A 22,711-nucleotide genomic window follows, 5' to 3' on the forward strand; every position below is an offset into this window, starting at 1 on the left:
AGACTGTGACACTCAAAGGATGAGATAGGGGTGCATAATGAAGTTTTATTGAACAGTCTGGGACCTGGGCATAATGCAAATGGTATGGAATAAGGGGTGGAATGTGCTGGTTTGGGCTGTAGTAGAGTTATTTTTCTTCACAGTGCCTGGTGTGGGGCTGTGTTTTGGATTCATGCAGAAGACAGGGTTGTTAACAAATCTATTTTCGTTATTGCAGGGCTTACACAGACCCAAGGCCTTTCCTGCTTCTTGCACAGCCATGCTGTCAAGGGGGTGAGGGGTACATGGGAGGGTGGGAGGAGACACAGCCAGGACAGGTGACCCAAAATGACCCAAAGGTCTATTCCAGAACATATGGCATCATGTTCAGTATATAAAGTGGGGAAAGAAGGAGGAAAGGGAGTGATGTTTGAAGTGATGGAGTTTGTCTTCCGCGTCACTGTTAGTTTGATGGGGCCTTGCTTTCCTGGAGATGGCTAAACACTTGCCCAGCCATGGGAAGCAGTGAATTAATTCCTTGTTTTGCTTTGTTTGTGGATATGGATTTTGCTTTCCCTATCAAACTGATTTTATCTCAATCCACAAGTTTTCCAGCTTTTACCCTTCTGATTCCCCAATCTCACTGATGCTTGAGTGCAGCAAGCAGCTGCAAGGGGTTTATTTGCTGGCTGGGGTGAAACCCCAGCAAGGCTACTGCACGAACAACCTCCTGTTTAATTTGTTCAAAAGTTTGTTGTTGTTCAGGACCCCACTTAAAAATTTTCTCCTATTCCACATGATAGAGCGGGTTTACAATCTGGCTCTGGAATATTCATCCTCCAAAAACCCTCACTGCCTAGGAAAGCTTGTCTTTCCTGTTTTCTGTTTGGTGAGGGCATAGTTGCTATTTCATTGATCATGTCCTTTGGAGTCTGTTAACATCCATCTTGCCATTTTACTCCTAAAAACTGAATCACCTGGGGAGGTCCCTTGACCTTACTCTGCTTTATGGCAATACCAGCCTTTGGGAGACTCTGGATTATCTTCTCCCCTTCTCAAAAACTTCTTTTGTAGTGTGCCCCATATGATGGTGTGGTCAATTCACTGCAAGGGTTCTGGAGCCTCTCCCTTTCCCTGCAGTCTGTCTCAACTGCAGCCATGCCAGCCCAGCTGCTCCCTCCACCTCCAAACCAGCGTTAACCCACAGCTTCCCCCACCACATTTGCCCTACCAGAAGGAACCCCTTCTCCCAGGAAGAGACTCCCTTTCCCTGATCCCAGCAATGACCTGAGATGGTAGAATAACCTCCAAGTCCTGGCCATGCTCACTCCTGGCTACTGCGAAAATTAGCTCTCTCCTGGCCAGAACCAGGACACTGCAAAACTACTAAGTGTCCATGGAATTCTGAAATGATTGGTATTGGCATTCTGTCATCATCCATCAGGGTACCCTATGGGAGCTGTGGTTCAGTTGCTGAATATCTTCAGTTTCTCTCCATGGGAAGGAGTCTTACGCCATGCAAAATCTTCCAGGATGCAGGACAGACTGTTACTCATCAAGACATCAGAGCCCACTGCAGCTGGGGAAGTCTGGCAAGGGAATTTGGCCTGCTATGGAGAGATGTGAGATCACAAAATCATAGAATCATTTAGATTGGAAAAGACTTTACGATCATCAAGTCCAATCCTAAAGACATTTAGTCTATAATCTCCAAATGATATCCAGAAACTCAAAGAGATTTTGGCCCAACTTCTAAGCAACCTGATGAAAAACCCCTAGATTCTTCTAGATTGAATTTCTTCTGAATTCTTTTTCTCTCTAGACTGAAGTTCAGTTCTTTTGAACTTTCTCTTCTGCTAAGTATTTCATTATTTTTTCTCTCTATCTCTGTTTTGGAGTAAAACAAATGTCAAACTTATTACCAGGACATAATGCCATTTTTTGACTGAAACTAATGAACATTCAATGACATTTATTGTGGAATCCATAGAGTATATGAAACACAGAACAGATGTGACCACTATCTCATTAGGCCACAAACTTTTTCCTGTAGAATACATAATCTAGAGCACATTTCCCCTGTATTCACTCAAATACATTGTAAATCTAGATTGATTCAATTTAAAATAATGATGTTGCTGTAGATCACAAATGATCTTCCATTCTTACCTGGCCATTTTGGTGCATGTATTCTGTAGTGTAAGAGCAGTTCACAAAGTTTTTGTATCTTGCTTAGCAGTACTGTGAACCATTATTACCCCTGTCTTATAAATGGGGAATGTAGATGCTGGTGTCTAAGGAGACTTCCAGGATCACTTAGAAAATCTGAAACAGAATGCCCAAATCTCAGTATAATGTTCTAGTTCAGTGCAATGATTCCTGTTTTGTCTTACTGCTCAAGATGAAGAGGGGAAAAAATCGAAGAAGAGTTTGGAAGACGCAACAAGCTTCTGATTAGCACAGTATTTCCCACATTCTGTAGAGTTCAGTTGGAGGTTAAGACCATTTTACCATTCTGGCCTTATTCATAAAGTGGTCTTCATATATGAGACTGGTTCCTTACATTTTCCATTGGACAAGATGGGGATATTCCCACAGCTTATCCATGTGTTTCATGGTCCTGCATAAGGTCATTCATCATTTGGTTTTTATTATTAAAGTCTCTTTCTACAGAAGAAGGAAATCTGGCAAAAATACAGAATTGTTTCCTAACCATCATGAGAAAATGCAGTGAAACCTTTAACTTAACCCTGAACAGGTGCCAGTTCCAGGAACAGGAGATGCATCATCTGAATTTAGACTTCTGCTCTCCCCACAAGCAATATGGAGCTCTGTAAGCAATGCAATACAGATAAACACTGATGACATTGAAGACAGTTATTCTAATTATTCAAATTTTCAAAAGAAATAAACCATTAAGCCCAAGTTTTTCACTGATTACAGTGTGCTAGGAAAACATCCTCCATATTTTGGGACCCTAATCCGAAAGTCATCAAAATCAAAGAGGATCAGATTGTTTTTCATTCAAGACTGTAATATCAAACATAAGACTTCAATAAATAAGCACAAAAGTGTATTTAAATAAATTACAGTTAGACTTACAAGTTACATTTTATGAAGACACTCTGGGAGGATTACTCTTCACTTGCTTATGTATGTTTTCATTTGAATTGCTAAGAAGAAATGGAATTACTGGAACAGATGGATCAAATTTGTTTATTTGCAGGTGATTACATACTATTTTTACTTGCTATCTCTATTGCTACAAAGTCTAATTAGTACCGGTGTATGGTTGCACACCAGAGAAAATTTCCTGCCTTCTTACAGCACCAAAGACTTACTGAAGAACTAAAAGATATTACAAGGTCTCCAAGACTCTACATAAATAAAGACAAGTTTCCAAATCAGTGAAATATGAGTATAAATCCAGAGAAGTATTGATAGTCACCAAGGAAATTTGTCTGAAGAGGAGGAGGATTGAAGATGAGCTAAAAATACGGAAAGATTCTCTCTGTGTGACCTATCTGTATGACAGGAGCTACTTTATGTGTCCATTACTCTGAGGGATATAAATGTGCAATAGCATCTTTAAATATAGACAAAGAGAGAGAATGGGAGGGAAGAGTAAAATATGTTTGTCTATATTTGAAATGGAACTAGATCATAGATTGTATTTTCAATTTAAGAACGAGCCATTCTTTCCTTGTTTATTATATATATCATCGTGTAACCATATATAACTACATATAGACAAAGAGAGGGTTGTGTGGGGGCAGCAATTATTAATGGACATTACTGAATGATAAATAAAGAGCTAGCTCAGAACTGGTATTCATTGCACACAGATGTCTGGACCATGGGCAGATGTCTTAAATCGTCTACACAAAGCGCTTTTGTACTATCACAGTAATCTAAATTGCTTTGCATTTGGTTCCAGGCATTTCCACACACTGCTCTCCACCACACATAAATTCCTATTCTCAAATCCCATCTAGGCTTCAAGGACCAAATTACTTCCTGGTGTAACTCTTTGGCTTAATTTGCCTCAGTTTTATTGATGCAGACAAACGTTGGCCTGGTGTTCTCAGTTACAGGAGATCTTGTCCATAACTTAGATCATGGTGCTGGCTCTGGGGAGGGCATCCACCTCTCCATTTTGGAGGGGATGAAAGCATGAGCAGGAAGGAGGAGGGTTGATGCCATGGCTTCATATGTGCTTTGTGTGAACTGTATCGTGACCAACACTCCTGGGGGAAGCTTGCTTCAAAGGTCCTGCTGTTCCCTGTTCAGAGAAGAAAGGACTGCCATAGCCTGCCTTCTAAAGCTTTCACTCAGAACCTCTGTCCTTTTAAATTCTGTCAATCATCATACCTACTGTCCTGGGCTACAGGGGAGCTCTAAGAAAGCCACTCATAACTCTGAGACAGGCACTTTCCTGACTCTCTGAGGTCTTAGAACTACTGCACTCCCACAGCAGGACTGTGCTTCACTGCAAATCAAGTCAGTGATGATTTAGGAAATAATTTCTATCCCCAGAGGAGGCATATCTTGCAGCAGAGACAGCCCAGCATAAGTTGCTGAGTTTTAGTTAATGGCCTGAGTCTATCTAATGTGTCTGCTCTTAGAGATTTCACTTACAGATGAACTGTGTGTTTTCTGTCTCCTCGTTTTTTTTATATGGAAAACATTTGAATTAGGCTAGCACATAAACACTCTGTCTAGGAACAGAATTGTGGGAGGAGGAGTTAACAGAGAGAGACAGATGGAGTAGTAGTTTGAATATATTATTTTGCATTGCAACCCTATGAAGAAAATAAGTCATGCATTTCCTGGTGGACATTTTACAAGGGTCACTTTATAAGGGTGAGATTGCAAAATCTCTCTCACTTTTACTATTCCTATTAACACAGATTTATCTTTGTTGTTAATTTAGCATGCATTTTTCCATGCAGTCAGAATAACTTTCTAGGTCTATTTAACAGCCATATTAGATTGTATGGACTGCCTTTTTTCCTGCTTGCTGTGGGAGAGATGCCAGGTATCAGCTGAAAGGCTGGTAATTTTAAGATACCCTGTACATAGTTGTTAGCACTGAGAGTGTGCATAACACCACATCCTTTCTCCCTCTTCTTGTCCTGATACAGATTGAAAGGCCAAAAGGAATTCCTTTTCTGTTATACTGGACATTTGGACCATACAGTTTGAGTAAAGCCTTTTAGATTTCACTTGAACTTTAGCAGTTAAAACTGTGACAAACGAAACTTCTAGCTTTCTTCCACAACTCAGAAACATAAAAGTATACAGAAATTAATCTACAATTGATGGATGAAAAAAAAAAAAGAAAAAAAAAGAAAAAATAAGGAAACAAAGATTCACTGAGAGTGACGGTGTGGATAAACAAGCTGTGTAATGTTTTCAGTAACTCTGTGATAAGGCTGTGCTGTAGCAGACCTACTGCAATTCTTTTTCCATTCTGCTAAGTGGTTGTTAATTATTGTGATACTGGTTAAACTGCAAGGAGTGAATAGGACACCTCTAGAATACCATTTTGCCCTATAGCCTCAGCCTATATGTGAAGAATTTAAGAATTGAAGGCAGGTTGAAGAATTAAGGGATACCTGGATGGAATCTGTTTGGGATGGAAAAGCATAAGCAACCTTGACACTGCCCTGAGCCAAGGTTACCATGACTTGTGATGTGCTTGTCAACAGTGCAGATCTTCAAATGCCCAGTGGAGTTCTTGCAAACTAGGCAAAATCTCAGGCAGTTCCTTGGTGGTACCTAAGATCAAATTTGGGAAAAATAGAATAACCCTTTCATAATATTGTAAAAGCACACTGCGCAGTGAAATAAATCCATAACTCAAATGGTTTCAGCTCTAACTATAATAAACAGGGTCATACCATCCAATATTTAAGACCTGACTGCCTGATCGTGGGCTTATTTATTATTAGAACTCATTATTTATATAATACCCTTGATAGATAGTGCTTCTGAGGAAAACACCTTCTAAAGCTACAAATCTATCACATAGGGAATTTCAGAAGGAAACAACTGCGACACAAACCAATTGGGAATAACACTTGTTTCTGGAGCACAGCAAACTTTGGGTTTCACATTCAATTAATTTTTTTTATACTCTTGAAGATGTGCGAGAGGTCCAGTGAGGTTACCGTGATAGCAGCACAAATACACGCCAATTTAAGACGATCCTGTGCAATCTTTGTTGGGATCTAGAGCGAGCCCTGAGCGGCTCCCGCTGCCCGGGCTGCGCTCCCGGGAAGGTGCCGGAGCGGAGGGAGCAGCCGGGCGATCCTCCGGCTCCCTCTCCAGGACATCGGGCTTAATTACAAATAAATCCTCCAGCTCTGCGGCTCCTGCAGCCTTCTCATGGGCAAAGGGAAGAGCGAACCCCGAATGTCACAGGCATAAGCCTAGGACAGGAGTATCCCCAGTGTAAGGTTCATTTCGATCCGAAACGCAGTGAGAGAGGGATGCAGGCAATTCTGAGCACTCCCTTGGAAATAACTGTGAACACCCGCAGTCCTCAGCACTTACAGACAATGTGAGCAGACAGCACAGTAACCCCTTTGCTCACTGTGTGACCTGGCCATGCTCACTGTGTGACCTGGCCATGCCCTGAGCGTCAGCAGCTCAGCTCAGCAGCGCCAGGAGCATCCTGCTCACACACATCACTCACCTGGACTCAGGGCCCAAGGTGTAACTTCTCTGCCTTCAGCATGCAGCAAAGCCAGGGTCCTTTTCTCAGATCTGTTTCTGCTCAGATTCGCTTCTCCATTGGGTTAATTTTCTCCAAATGTGAGGATCATTTCTGTTCTAGGTGTTCAACACATCCCCCAATAAGATAGTTTCTTCATTTAGTTTGTGACACCCATCAGCCTCTAGCTATGTTCTCTTTTACTGTTAGTTTTGACCTCTTATTTTAAAGGTCAACAGTTTCTTCCTATTTTGTTAACCCAAATGTCTTAGAACTGCATTTTATACATTTGCTTCTGTCAGACTTCAGCTGTCCATGGAAGGCTATGCAAAATCCTCCACAGAGGAGACAGGACAAATTGGCTTTGGGTAGCAACGTTTTCATAGCAAGGGGGACTACTGGGGTGCCTTCTGTGAGAAGTTGCCAGAAGCTTCCCTCATGTCCAACATCCAATTTCAGCCAGCTCCAGGACACATGTGCTGGCCAAGGCTGAGTCCATCAGGGATGATGACAGCATCTCTAGCATAACAGAGTTAGGAAGGGGAAAGAAAGCCCTGTGCCACTGCAGCCAGGAAAGAGGAGTGAGAACATGTGAGAGCAACAGCCCTGCAGGCCTGAGGTCAGTGCTGGAGGGGCAGGAGGTGCTTCAGGTGCCGAGCAGAGATTCCCCTGCAGCCCCTGGTGCAGCCTATGATGAGGCAGCTGTGCCCCCAGAGGTCCTTGGGATCCAAGAGATCCACCTGTAGGACGATCCCACCAGAGCTGTGGGTGCCTGAAGGAGGCTGTGATCCTGTGGGAAGCCCCTGCTGGAGCAAGGGACCTGTGGCCTATGGAGAGAGGAGCCCATGCTGGAGCAGGTTTGCTGGCAGCACTTGCGTCACTGTGGGGGATATTCTCTTCCTGAAGGACTGCATCCCATGGGAGGGATCACATTGGAGCTGTTTGCAAAGAACTGCAGCCTGTGGGAAGGACTCATGTCAGAAAAGTTCATGTAGGACAGTTTTCTGTGGGAGGAACACTGGAGCAGGGGAAGATTGTGAGCAGTCCAGTTAAGGAAGGACATTGAGACGCTGGAGCACATCGAGAGAAGGGCAGCAAGGCTGATGAGGGGCTTGGAACACAAGTCCTGTGAGGAACGACTGAGGGAGCTGGGGCTGTTTAGCCTGAAGAAAAGGAGACTCAGGGGTGACCTTATCACTCTCTACAGCTCCCTGAAAGGTGGCTGTAGTCAGGTTGGTCTCCAACCTGAGGTTGGTCTCTTTCTCCAGGCAGCAACTGACAGAACCAGAGGACACAGTCTTAAGCTGCTCCAAGGGAAATATAAGTTGGATATTGGAAAATGTTTTTACAGAAAGGGTGATAAAGTACTGGAATGGTTTGCCCAGGGAGGTGATGGAGTCACCATCCCTGGATGTGTTTAAAAAAAGATTGGATGTGGCACTCAGTGCCATGGTTTAGTTGAGGTGTTAGGGCTGGATTGGACTCAATGATCTTAAACATCACTGGTATTTCTGGGATTCTGAGTCCTCCCCTGAGGAGGAGGGAGTGGCCACAACCACCATTCTCTGTTGTCCTGTGCTGCTGGTGGGGAAGAGGGAGAAAATTTGGAAGTGGAGTGCAGAAAGAAGGCATAGGTAAGGGGAAAGTACTTTTAAGATCTTAGTTTTTATTTTTCATTATTGTACATTGATTTGATTGGCAGTAAATTAGACTAATTTCCCGAAGTAGGATTTTTTTTCTTAATACAGTCACTGGTAGCTGATCTCTCCCTGTCCTTATCTCAGCCCAAGAGCCTTTCCTTATATTTTCTGTGTCCTGTCTAGCTGAGGAGGACACTTTGCATCCAGCCAGGGTCAAGTCACCACACAAGAGCACAGTAGCTGCAAAACAATTGGCTCAGCTCATGCTTTATCAGAACAGCACCAATTTCACAGAATCACAGAATAACTCTGAGTAGGAAGGGTACCACAAGGATCATGAAGTCCACATCTTAGGCAAATGGCCCATAAAGGGATCAGACCCACAACTTTGGCATTATTAGCAACCTGCTCTAACCAAATTAGTCTTGAGAACTTGAGAGTTAGGAGCTGACAGACATAAAAATAGAGAGACCTAGGAACCAAGTAAGAGCAGATTCAATCAGTAAAACAAATAATCAGGTGATGTGAATTACAGGTTCATAATTAAGAGGATAAACAGCTGAAAAAAGGTCTCATCAATATAAATGTGGCAGCCTTTCTATTTAACCCAAGACTAAAAACCCAGTAAGGCTTTGATTTCTATGCAAAACTGAGAAAGGAGGTTTTTTTTTTGGTATGGTGCTATAAAGGAAAAAGCACCATACATAGAGGCTGAGCAAAGGAACAATGAAGCTGAGCCTGGTGCAGAGGTGAGAGCTCTATGTCTATTAAACATAAATTATTTTAGTTAAGGTGTTAAATGTATTAACTTTTCTGGTTTATCTTCTGTAACTTCCTAGTGATGACTAAGGAAAATTCATTTTTCCAATTGCCTAGTCTAGAACTGTTGGCCTAAACTTAAGGCTAATTTAATATTTTGAGGAGAACTTTCTGAGCAAGAAATTTGTAATCAGCTTGTCACAGCTCAAACTGCTGCTAATCCCTATCTTCTCTTACAGGTTGTTACTAATAGTGATATTTTTCTCTGGGGTATGGACTCAAGAGACACCAGGTAATGTTGCTGCAAACTGATTTTACATCAGTTTGCAGGCTTTTCCATAGGTGTTATCTAGGCTTATGTGTGTGTTTCAGAAGAGTCTGAAGCTCTTGTGGCAGCCTTACTTGCATGTTTTTCTGTGAAACTTTAAACATGAAAGGATTTGCTGGAAACTGCATTCTTTAGTTTCATGTGTCACTATATTAAGCAAATGTTTCTACCTTTCCTCACTCTGGTAACAAGTACTGATGAATTAATAAGGAATTTATTTTTATTCTCTTGAGTGTAGTTATTGTTAGTCTCCATACAGCATCTAAGGTATTATATCATCATTTAATCTAGCTAAGTACCAGGAAGCTGTTTGCTCATTCCTTGTCCCCTCCCACCCCAGCAGAATGGGGAGGAGACTCAGGAAAAGCCTCAAAGATTAAGAACTATATTTTAATAATTTGAACCAAGTAAAATATACAAATTATAATAATTTTAATTTTTAACTTTATAAAACCTAAGAAAAAATTGTGATGCGCAATAGTTGCTCATTACAACTGATGCTCAGTCTGTCCCCGAGCAGTGATTGGTGCCTCCCCCCAGTTTATGTATAGGTCATGACAGTCTATTGCATAGAATATACATTTGGCCAGTTCAGGTCATTGTCCTGACAGTGCTACCTCCTGGCTTCTTGTGTACCTCCTCCCTGACACAGCATGAGCCACTTAAAAGGTCTTTGGCTTGGTGCTAAGCACTGCTCAGCAGCAACCAAACTTCAGTGTGTTATCAGCATAATTCTTGCACTGAATCCAAAATGCAGCTCTGTACCAGCTACTGGGAAGAAAATGAACTCTATCCCAGCCAAAATCAGGACAAAATATTATAAAGATAGTAGTGATTCATCTCAGAGGAAACCGTTTTCTTAGCCAAAAGTCTTTCCTTACAAAACAGAGCTGGTCCTGGAGCAGCAGATGCAGAGAACTGTTTCTAGGACTGTCTGCCCTACTCACTGTGGGTCCTGTAAAAAATGCATTGGCCATCCCCAAAGATCAAAGTAAATAGATACTGGAGAAGGTTTTATCCAGCTTGGAGCAATTATCTAGCTTCTGCACTGAATCCAGTTGGTAGCTTGGAGTGTGGGTGGAATAGGGTCATGTTCACCGGCGTCTGTCTGCGCTCCTCAGAGTGACCATCTCTGATGTGGGAATTGCATCACTAGTAAACGTCAGCCTGTGGTGCTGAACCCTCTAGGAAAACGAATCCTCTCAGCTCCTAAAATGCACCATTATTATAAAAGGTCTACCTAGTGTTAGCTCATGATGCCATAGAAACAAACTCCTGTTGAGGCAACAAATCCCCATTTATCAGATGTGTGTGTCAAACAAGAAGCCTTCTCTAGTCCTACACTTAGACAGTGTGTACCTGCCTCCTGCCTGGAAGAGGTTTGGGAGCCATGGCCTGGTTTATGCTGTGGTGATAGCTTGGGACTGAAGCTGTTCAAGCCATCTTCTCTGTTTCTGTGTGGTCCTTTCCCAGTATGAGCCAGCTGGCTTCTGGTACTGGTACTTGGGCAAGTGACCAGGGTAGGCTGATGGAAGGGCACAGCTTATGTGGCTGCTCTCCACCCAAACTGACTTTTGGCTCTTGTAAATAGAGGGGTACAGGTGGAACGTTCTGGTTATTTTGTGGTTGGTTTGTAGGGTTTTGTTGGGATTTTTTTGGTTTAGAGGTTGGGGGTTTTTTTTCACTTTTCAGGAGTGTGTGGGACTTTGACATTTTGTTTTACTTCATCTAAGGTGTTCAGATTGGGGCAGCCAATGTAGTACCTTTTTGACTGTGTTCCAAAATCCTATTTCCATGACCAGCTGTTGCAGGTGGCATTTCCAAATCATCGAATGGCATTACTAATAGGATACTAACTTTGGAGCTGGCTTTTCTCCCGTAATTACTGCCAGTATAAACACAACCTCTCACCTCTCTTGATAAGAGTTGTACGACTATCACCACACTGACTTTACAAAGCAATCTGGGAAATAGCAGATTTGTTTGTAGTTTATTTTGAATCCCCACCTTACCAGGTTTTCAATACATTCAACACAGGATCCATGAGTTCAGAGTGCTTGGGGGACTTTCTGAGCATAACACTGACTGCAGAATACTTTGAAGACAAATACTTATCTCTTTTTGTTGTTGGTAAGTTGATGTAGAAGAACTTGGTGAGAGAATTACATACGGTGAAATGTTTAAAATTCTCTAAGGTGCTTCTATACTAGAATTCCCTATATATAATACTAGATTATTCTACTGTTATAGAGCATAGTAGGCTGGATCTCATTGTAAGTAAACCCAACTGCTACCTTGATTTCTGTGTAACCTATACTGTCAATTTGATTTTTGATAACTTAGCCATGATCAGACTTGATTTTGGGTTCAAATTGAAACTTACATGGTAGTTTCTAGGCATGTTAAAGCTGGATCTCACAAAAAATCTCATGGATTTTCTTTGTGATAAGAATGTTTTTAGTAATGGCACATAGTGCTCTGAAAATTCACTAGCTGAAGCTGGCACATTATTATTATTTTTGTACTAGTGGCTTCAGCTTGGTGGAGGTGTATACTTAATGAAGTTTAAGAAAAATTAGCTCAGCCCTCTAGCTATGGACTTAGTAGTCAGCAAGATGTACATTTCTGTGAAAAGCATCACAGAATGCTGTGGAAGGGCACGGTGATGATACTTTTGGGATATAAACACCTGCTTTAAGATTATATGTATAAATGTAAATTTGGCCTTGAAAAAGCTCTCCATGCCATCCATTATTCTAGAAGTGGGTTTTGTGTCAAAACCCACTTAAAATGTGGTCTTTGTTCAGACATCACGCACAAAAACACTCTGTAGCTGGGATACATAAATCTTAAACCATAAAGAGATTTTTTAAAGGAAAAACCCAAAACAACTAAAACACTAAAAAAGCTCAAAACCACAAAAATTTTTTGTATACTAAAAACATCCAAGCTAATCATTAGTGTGTTCAAAATCCTGGTCGATTGTCTCCTGAAGAGACTCTGCTGGGCAGGCATCAGAGAAATATGAGCCTGTGCCAGCCACAGGTCATAGTCCTGATGTTGCTGTTGTCATCTGTCACCATATTGGTGGTTTGGATTTTTTTTCCATCTCCAGTGCTTCAGCTGCAAGTATTTCCTGTCCCAGTGTGCCTGTAATTTTACCATTCTCTTTTTCTTTACACTTAGTCACAGCTCTTTCCCCCTTCTGAGTCCAGGGAATACGGCTGGGCTGTATCACAGCAAGTTCAGCTGAATCTCTATGTCAGAGCAGGTTTCTCAAGGAGTTAGCAGAGCAGGAGTTATACTTGTTAATACAGCTAACACAGTTCTTTGCTCTCTATTTGCCTGTAGATCAGTCTGGCACAGCCTGGGAGCTGAATGAGGCCATGGCAGCCCAGTGTGGCTATAGAGTAACTTACACCACCTGCAGGAGCATTCAGCTCCGTGCTTCTGCACTCAGCTGCCATTCTCACTTAGAAGTAAGTCTGTTACAGACACTTCAATTACAGTGCTCTTCTACACTAACTTTATGTGAGAAATTACTGAATTATTAATGGGCATTAACTGAGGTGTCATAGTGTGTTGAGTATCTGTTAGTAGAGAATAATATAATCTTCTTCAAATGTATTCAAAGGTCTGAGAATATTCCATGGTACTGCCATTTGGAGTACCATGTACAGAAGAACAAATGAAGTATATCACATGTGCCCTTAAAGGGCAACTATTTTCTTGTGGCTTGCAATATGGAATTGCATCAGGCAGCTGTGTTGCACTCTGCCCTAATATTTAGTGTCTTGAGACACTTCACAGCAAAAACGAAAACTTTGGTTGCTGGCTCACTGCTACTATGTCATAAAACACAAAATCAGCTATCTCTTAGGTTTGTTTATTTTCTTATTGTTCACTTCTGGGGCTATGCAAAAGGAACAAACCTGCTGCCCAAAGTATTTATGTTGCTGTGTAGTTATACACCTATGTGCATACATCTTGTGCAGTCAATGAAATTTAAAGTGATAATGCTTCAGTATGGAGTTGCTCTTCTGTGCAGAGGCTGGTGGGTGTATTTTGTAATTTAATTTAAAGTCACTAGGATAGGTGGTGCCCAGCTAGGGAAAAGCAGTCTAACAGGCAAATGTTCCATTTGCCCACACAGAAAGATGTGTTCACAGTAACTGTACAAATCAAAGCATCTCACACTCCTGATATGAGCAATGCTACAACTCATCTGAAAAGTGCAAGTTGCTATTATGGTCCATGGAATCCCAGAGAGATAAAATGTGAAAATAACTACATGGAGGTAAGTACTTATGGAAAGTGATAGAAGTAAAGAAGTAGGTACTGCAAGATGCTCTCTTAGATTGTGTTTCCAATGCATATTCCTAGAATTTTGTCAGCTTCAGACTGCCCCATCATGAGCAGCTTGTTAGTGAGTGCACAGTATGCATCTTAAGTGATACATTTGTATTTTGATTGGGTAACTTATATTAGCAGTATTAGCTAATAAAGCTGAAAAATCATATCAAAAAGGTTAAGCTCGTAGATTGAACTCCCTGAATGTTGCCCCAATAAATCTTATTTGAGACAACAGAGAATGTATAACTCCTGAAGGAAGTTTCCCTGCTGGGGAGGAATGCAGAAGGAGAAGTGGACTCCTCTTGGAAGAGGACGTTGGAGTCAAGAACAAACTCTGGTGTTAAGTGGAAATAGAAAGTAGAAAATAGGTGGAAAAATAAAAAGAAACTGAAATCAAGCAGACTATAGGTGAATCACCAGGCATGGTGGCATCTCTGTCTAGGAAATTCTGTCTAAGTTTCTCTTGAAAAAGGCTTGTAGGGTGTTGAAGACAAGGAAATAAGTGTTATCAGCAAACCGCTTACAGATGTTTTTTCTCCTCAGATTTCTGTCAGGAGGGAGGTTCCACAGACTATAAAAGACTTTGTTCAAGATGAACCTGAGGACTGGACTCTTGTATTTCCAGAAGTAAAACTGCAGGTTTCTTTTTTCAAAAGCTAGTGCTACCTCTGGCACAACTATCTTTCTTTTCATTAACCACGCAGTACTTTCAAAAAGTACCTAAGTAACAATAATAGGACTTCTGTATCAAGTGGTTTTAGTATATTTTTATAGATTAGAAGTACAGACAGTTGTAGGCTGTGTCTCCAAGAAATCAAGTCCTCCCCAGATAGGAGATTGTTTTGGTTTTTGTTTGCTTATTTTTTGCACCAAAAAAAAGCCTTAAAATCCTACAGCCCTTAAAAAAATGTGAAGAGGCCTTTTTCTTCTTGGACTCTTGTATGTGCAGAGTCTTCAGCAATGCAGTTAGTGCCATTAGTTAGTTGTTCTCTGTTGCCCTTAATATGGAAAGTTTTCTGTATGCATGAGGTGGGGAAAGCTGGAGGGATATCCCACTAGTAAAATTCACAGGCAACAGACCACTGGGCAGTTCAACACAGTAAATCATTCAATGCAATAAACCTGTTACTTTGACCATCATGTTTAAACTATTGATACATTTCTCTGGGTAGGCAAAGGCAGAAGAAACCTCAATATGGCAAATAGTATTTCATCAGCCAGAAGAAAAAAGGGCTCTGCTTGTGAGTAATGCTTGGAGTGCAGGCTATGGACTCAACGCCACAGACTCCAGGGTTCTGCTGCGAGTGCCATACACTGCTGCCCAAGTTCAGCTGGTTGAGGTTGGTGTGCTCCTTCTGGCCCCACAAGCTGCCAGGCTGTGCAGGTCTAACCAGATTCCTTCCTTACAGGATCAGGGAATTACCTTTTCTGTGCTGAGATCAAGTACATTTTACAAATACCAGTGGGTGATCCTGATGGTGGATACTGCTGTGGCATGTCCTGTAGGTAAGGAGCGTGGTACCATGCTCCAACACCAAAATGTACAGGGACAGATTCACAGCCAGTGAGCTGACAGCTTTCATGTCTTGTCCCTAAGATGGTGTGGACTACACAAACAAAACAATCACCTGGACTGTTCCAAAGTATATTCCACCACTGTCTGCTGGAGTGACTAGCCTTAAGGATGTGCTTGTGGAAGCTGGCGTGGATCTACACAAACTCTCTGCCAAGGAAATGGCTTCCAGGAAATATGTGTTATTGAATGAGTTAACAACAATTACAATGAAGGTTCCAATTGGTGCAGAAGGTGGTTATTACAAGGTTGGTGACTTATATTAGGTGCCATGCAAGCAATATTCTGGGATGTATGTTTGTTTTCTGATGACGAATAATTCTTCATCTTGTGCCTTTCAAATGGAAGATGGAAGTGTGGGAGTGAGGGAGAACAAAGGATTTGTTAAAAACTCCAGAAGCCCTGGCCAAAGATAGCATTTGTAATCACTACTTCATGAACAATTTCTTTTCTTGCAAGCACAGGTAGACAGAATCCTACACAGAACTATTGATTCATTAATTACTCAGGTTAACAGGGAGCTTTCGCCTATTATTCCAGATGTCATACTCCTCTGAGATGGTTCTAACTGCATTGTAAAGCATTGATGAGTTCCTGTTGTATTTTACACAGACCACTTAAGAGAATGGGAATAACCCATTAGTCCAGCAGACCATGTGCCCTTGGGATGGGTTAGGACTACACATCTAAATCTAGCTGCTTGGGGTGAACTGAGTCTTGGGCAAATGTAGCCACTGAACTTCTGGTGAGGTTGCATAAGCAGCCCTATTCACTATGAAATAGTCTCCTGCTGCTTTGAATCTTGGGGAGTGGGAGATCACTTTCCAAAGGAAGTCTTCTGAATATTCTGAGATAATCTAAACAGGGATACAAGAGTTCAGGATTCCTGAGCAAAAAGGGCAGTTGGTTGGGGCTGTAGATTTAACTGACCTTGAGATACTCCAACATAACTTTAATGCAAAATCAAGCCATACTAAAGGGTACTGATTTGAATTCTAGACTTCTGTGAGCAGTGGACAGCTTGGGGTAAAATACACCATCAACCTGTTCTTGGAACACCAGTGGGAAGACAACAAATGGGGACTAACCAAACATACTATCATCAAGGAAATAGAAACACCATTTGAACAAGCAGAGGTTGTTATAACCAATAGTAAGTAGCTAAACATTGAATTTACTAAAGGTTTTGGTACTGTTAAGAGCTTAATGCTATTTGTTCCTTTTCAGATTTAAATCTGAGTGCAGGGCTAATGAATGTTACAGTGGGAACATTCCTCCCAGATGCTGAGCTTGTGAACTTAACCATTGAAGGGGTCGTTGTGGCTGTACCTGAAGCTGTTCAGCATGGCTACCTAATACACAGGGCCAGATATGCTAATGGAAGCAAAGCATATGTACTACAAGTCCCACTTGATGCACCAAGTGTTAAAAAAGAGGTATGTACTAAGGCACTGCAGCATCCCATGGTATAGAAATGATGATATTACTTGGTGATTTTTCATGTCTAAATATTGTTTTCCTAGTACATGGGAGAGGACATGAGAACCTACATCCTGAATGTCACACTCACATTCATCACCTATCCATCAAGTGAGACCTTTGTTGTCCCAGTAGTTGCACTGTCAGCTGTGAAAGATGCAGGTAAACTTTGTGGAACTTAGACAAAACTGCACCAGCCTGGCTGTGAACTCTGGCTGTGAGCTGGGCTGATTTCAGCCAGGGATGCTGCCAGTCCCAGGGAGCTGCACTAAACTGATGGCAGCTGGCTGACTCTTGGTTGTTTTGCAGTACTGCCCAGTGCAACAGGGTTTTGTGATGGGAGGAACCTCCATCTCATTATCACTCGGGGGAATGTGGACCAAAACTGGCTACCTTTCATCTCAGACTGGCACCTGACCCAAGAGGCTGCACAGATGTACAATTACATTCTGAGGGACAATGGCACTCACCTGGCAATCTCTGTCCCTTTTCCTTCTCCCCATGTGAGCTATGAGGTAAGGCTGCCAACATGTAGCAATTGAAAGGCATGTTCTAGCTGTCAGATGTCAACAAAACACAGTATATTGTTAAAAGCAAAATAAAACTTCTCTTTGAGGTAATCCTCCCTTATATCTGAGAAGACTATTTTCTGCCCTTGTAAGAAAACTTTAATTTCCCTTGTTGGCAGAAATGGGCAAGAAAAAAAGAAACATATTCTGCATTTACTGAGCATTTGGCTCAGCATATGGCTGAGCGTATTTAAGGACAACTATACATGCAGTGGAGTTTGTATTGCATTCTTTTACAGAACAACTGAAAAATGATCACCCTGTGAACTTCTGGATTAAAAACATCCTGTTTAAATACATCCTGTGGACTTGACTTTGCTCAAGCACCATTATCTTTGGCTTGTGATAACCTGCCCTCTTAGTTTTTGAATGCTTTAGTTGAACAGTGTGTATTCTCTTGTTTAACCTGTGATTGTCATCTCTAGGGCTTTCACACCTCTGCAATAAAGGCTTCATTCTACTTAACCTTGAAGGATGACATCACCTTGGCTCAGAGGAGAGATTTCTCGATTTCCTGCTTATTTTCACCTTCAGAGCTAATACGTAATAGCATGTTGGGGATTAGCTGTTAATGCTATTTGAGTTGCAAAACTAAACTATGCAGTCTGAAACGTTTCTTGGTTTTAGAGTTGTGTGGCACTCTGTTTGCTTGTCAGACTTCCTACCAGTTAATATGCCACAAGGCAGGTATAATTAAACATTGGAGTGGCTATCCTGCCTAGTACAGGCATGGGGGAAGGAAGTGGGAAAGTCTACTTCCCCACACACCTCCAGAATCAAGAAGCTATGTAAAAGCTATGTAAAGGGTTTTTGTGCTTGTTTTGAGAGTTGAATGGGGGGGGGGGGGGTGTTGGTGGAATGTGGGGAGGATCAGCATATAAAATAGTCATTCTAAAGATGTTAGAACCCTAAATATTAAGAGTTTTAGCAACTCATCAGTATTAAATGTATGGAATATCTTGGCTAGAAAAATCCTTTTAAAGAGAATGAGAGCTCCTTGTGGGCTGCCAAAAGAGCTTGCCATCAAATCCATTCAGAACTTTGTTGTTAGGCTGCAAGAGGAGGTTGAATCCTGATTTGCATGAAAATGTATATTGCTCTTTCAGAATGCCTGCCCAATGGCACTGTGATTATTACTGCAATCAAACTGGTAGGTGGTGAAGACCTGGACACTGCTCTGCTTGTCTTGAGGGACAGACAGTGCAAACCCAGTCTAGTGACAGAGAGGACTGCAACCTTCAAGTTCAATGTGAACACTTGTGGAACGAGTAGAAAAGTAAGGACTTGGTCACATCAAGTTTACTCTGCATTAGGGTAGGGTTATTGCTAGACCTGGCAGAATTTCAGAGGGAGCTCAAGCTGCATGGAAGTCACAGCTGAAACCAGCACAGTAGTACATCTGTACCTTTCTGAGCTTACTAAATTCAGTTGAGCAGCATTTCTTACTGAGTAGTAAAAATGTTTTTTCAAGATCAGAGGTGCTTTCTGAAACTTGCCTTCAGTTTGACACCTCTGAATTGTTTCATGGTGGGCTTGAATGGGAGTTTATGCTGGTCAGATGTACTTGTACGCCTTGCAGAAGCTCTTTGGGTATTGCTAATGACTACATGGCCAAAGACTAGAGTGGGTACTATTCCTACCATCAAATACTGTACAAATAGAAAACAAACAAAATAGAAAATAATCAGAATATGCCTAAATTCCGATCATAATAAATGCAGCTTTCTGCATTGTTTCATTTCATTCTACTCACTGATTCAGTAAATAAGCTCAGCTGTTCTTTTTCTCAGGACCCATGCACTCCCTTTCTAGGGTGCTCTGTCATATTCAAGCTAATAAGCTTTCTTCTTGACTATGGCATAGCTGTCACCTATGGTAAACTTTAGTTCAGTGGGCCTTGGGCTTTTGGCTGGTAATTTCTGCCTAATTGTAAACATACTCTGCTCAGTGCAATCTGGCAGTCAAGCAGAGGGATGTAGATATTGTACCAAACACAAATCAGACTCTAATGTGACTGTCCTGTTTGTAATGATGTACATGCTTCAGTTCAACAGCACAACTGTCACATATGAGAACGAGGTACTCTATTTCAGACCTGGCGATGCTATTCCCATATACCAGTAAGTGTTGTTCCCTAAAAAAAGATTGTACATGTTATTTTGGCTGTGAAAAATCTAATGCTAAACCCTTTCTTTCAGACTGAAATTTCTCTGCTTGTATGCAGTTGAGCAGACTGCTGATGTTCCATATGAATCTAAGAAGAACCCACCACCCAGTATTAAGCCAGGGTCTGGCTGTCTTGCCCTTTCATTGAAGCTTTTCAAAGGTAACATCTGTGATTAGACTCTATAAAATCACTGAATGGCTGCAGCCAGAAGGGATCTGAGATTGATCTTACTCATCCACTCTGCTCAAGCACAGGCAGTGTAGAAAATGTTCCCCAGAACCATGTTCAGATGACTTTTAAATGTATCAAAGGATGAAGAGGAAAATTTTTAAGGCCTCTGATGGGACTTTTCTTCCAAAATGCAACATAAATGGTCAAATATCAGTAGTGGAGCAGAATTAGCATCACTGACACATGTATGGTTTTCCTGCTTTGTCTGGGCATGATGTAAGTTTTGTGTAGTGAATGTGATGCCAGCTTCTCTCTCCTATGAGCTCCTGAAGTGTTGCTGAGCAGGTTCAGCAACTCCCTGCAATGGTTGTAACCTGTGTCAAAGATACTGCTTTAAAGTGGTACCTATGCCAGCAAAAAGGGTTAACTGAAGCCTGAACCAAACACTCATGATGACTGGAATGGCCATTATGATTTTTTTTAATATTCATTTTCCCTTTTCACTACCTTTGAGACAATTTTGAATAGCAATATTAATGGCTTTTTGCAGAAGGAGTGTTTCATTTCTGGATCCTCAGAGCCAGGGAATATGTCTGAGATTTTTGCTTTCACAGCTGATCTTGCTTTCTTACCATTCTGTCCCCAATTCCTGACATTTGTATGCTGTCCCAGGTTTTAGTATTACTATGCCAGAGTAAATGGTAGTGGAAAAAACAGTGAAGCAGAAAGTTTGCAGATATTTCCTCCATAAAAAGGAAGCTTCTAATATCAATACTCTCTTGCAGAGAAATCCTATTCAGAGCCCTACCAGGAATCAGAATATCCTGTGGTAAAATACCTGAGGGAGGCTCTGTATTTTGAAGTTGAACTGCTCCAGCCTAAAGATGCAAGACTGGACCTAAACCTGGATGACTGTTGGGCTACCAATTCCCAAAGCCAGGACAGCCTCCCCCAGTGGCACTTCCTTATACATGGGTGAGGAAGGCTTCCCTCCTCTGTTTGGTAACTGCTCAGCACAAGGTGCTGTACCTCAGCTGGGAGGAAAGGGGAAGAGGCAGAGGTGCAAGTGGCAGAGGTCACCTTGGAGGCAATTGCTGCTAATCTGTGAGGCATGTGTTGGTGTCAGCATAGTGGCTGTGCCTTATGGGGCCAGCAGGTCTTGGGGGTGGCCAGAAGTGCTTCTAGCTAACAGTTTTGGCTGGAAATGAAGAGCAAGAACCCTGATCGTGAGCAAAGGCAGGGATCGTGAACTGGGGAGATCCTATTCATTCCCCTATGGCCCAAGGAAAATGGAGAGGGAAGCTCTGCTGTATTTAATTTCTTTGCTGTGTTTGAAGATCTGGTTGAAGGTTTAGATCAAATACATTTCCTCTCGTGCATTTCCCAAACAGGTGTGAAAGCAACAAAGACTCCTACAGAACTGTGTTCCATGAAGTTAATTACAGCTTCAGAGTAAAATTTCCCCAGCACCTCAAGAGATTTGAAGTGAGGATGTTCACCTTTGTCCAGGGCACATCTCTGTTACAAGAGCAGGTCAGATGTCTCTGTTCTGTCATGAGCTGTTGGCAGTCCTGACAGGTGAGCCCAGGGTGATGCATGCAGCCCATGCTGTGTAAGGGTTCAGCTGGCCAGTGCTGCCTGGGGCTACTGGACACCTCCTTGAAGGTATAACACCCTCCTAGGGGTGAATAAAGGCCATCCACTTTTGTTCAGTTCACAAAACAGACTTATAGATTCATTCAGGTTGGAACAGACCTCCAAGATTCTCAAGTCCAATCTTTGACTATCATGCCTACTAAATAATTTTATGAAGTGCCACATCTATTCATTTTTTGAACACTTCCAGGTATAGTGACTCCACCACTTTTCTTGGGAGGCTGTTCCAATGCTTTGTCACTTTTTCAGTGAAAAACTTTAAACTAATACCCAAGTTGAACTGTTCCTAGTGCATTTTGAGGCCATTTTCCCCTTGTCCTGTCACTAGTTCTCTGGGAGAAGAGGCCCCCCCCCCCTGCCCCCACCTTGACACAGCCTTCATATCCTTTGGGATCGGTACAGCCTTGGATTCCAAGTAAGACTTCCCTAAATAATCTAAATATTCTTGTCTTGTAGTTGTATTTCCACTGCAGTGTGGTGATCTGCAATACTAAGCAACAGCCTTTAGACCTCTATTGTCCAAGGAGATGCAATCCTGGGAAGCACAGATTTGGTAAGAAAACAGACATGTCTCAAGTCTCTCCTGTGTTTTTGCTCAGCAATTTGGCATGTGCTCTCACTAATCGTGCCAGGTTGCAGACTTCTAGTCCTAGATTATGCTGTCCAGGGAATTAAAAGCTGAAATGTCTTACAGCCCACAGTGCACATCCACATGGCCAAGTGTCATCTGGACCAGTGCTTGTTAGGAAGAAAAACAATAAGGACAGGTTGGTGTCAGTCTTAAATTACACTATTGGAACACCAAGTGTACTGCTGCTGCAAGGTAACAAATTTGTGTGTACGTCTCTTCTCCCTGCAGGTCAATGCACCAACTTCTGACAGACTGAACAAACACTACTTCATTTTATGAAGTTGCAGTTAGGTGCCCTAAGCAACCACAGCCTGCTGCCCAGATTCACAAGTAAAATTGTTTCTGTGGTATCTACTGGGAAAATAGATTATCAGAGTCTATGGAGAAAAGGGTCAGTTAACCCATATTGGGTGTAACTCTAAGTTAAATAATTGTATTGTTCTTCTCTGTTCCTCTACAACATTAAACTCTTGGTCTTTTGTGTGTTCATCTGACCTAGTCTGCTCAGCTAATATGTCTGAAACTTGTGTTACTTTGCAGTTGGAAGCATCTGTTTTGGAGTAGGGGAAGAAGATAGCAACAAGTCTGAACTTAATTGTACATCACTTCAAGCTTTTCTTTAAGCTTCTGTATGAACAAAGGACTGGGAGAACTTAATGTCAGTAAAAGAATGTGGGTTTTTTTGGAG

At 41.9% G+C, this 22,711-nt stretch overlaps 1 protein-coding gene across 1 annotated transcript; it reads left to right on the top strand.

The window, feature by feature from the left end:
* Nucleotides 1-11,466: 11,466 nt before the first annotated feature.
* LOC118684708 (uncharacterized) lies at nt 11,467-22,271 on the top strand. The gene is made up of 19 exons (XM_036379780.1): nt 11,467-11,554; nt 12,776-12,903; nt 13,578-13,721; nt 14,321-14,404; nt 14,950-15,117; nt 15,187-15,283; nt 15,375-15,598; nt 16,350-16,503; nt 16,578-16,786; nt 16,874-16,991; nt 17,139-17,344; nt 17,824-17,941; nt 18,505-18,674; nt 19,445-19,518; nt 19,597-19,724; nt 20,522-20,711; nt 21,128-21,269; nt 21,849-21,945; nt 22,252-22,271. The coding sequence occupies exons 1-19, from the start codon at nt 11,467-11,469 to the stop codon at nt 22,269-22,271; spliced, it is 2,559 nt and encodes an 852-aa protein (XP_036235673.1).
* The last annotated feature ends 440 nt before the right edge of the window (nt 22,272-22,711 follow it).

Source organism: Molothrus ater, chromosome 3, assembly GCF_012460135.2.
Source record: "Molothrus ater isolate BHLD 08-10-18 breed brown headed cowbird chromosome 3, BPBGC_Mater_1.1, whole genome shotgun sequence".
Taxonomy (NCBI): domain Eukaryota; kingdom Metazoa; phylum Chordata; class Aves; order Passeriformes; family Icteridae; genus Molothrus; species Molothrus ater.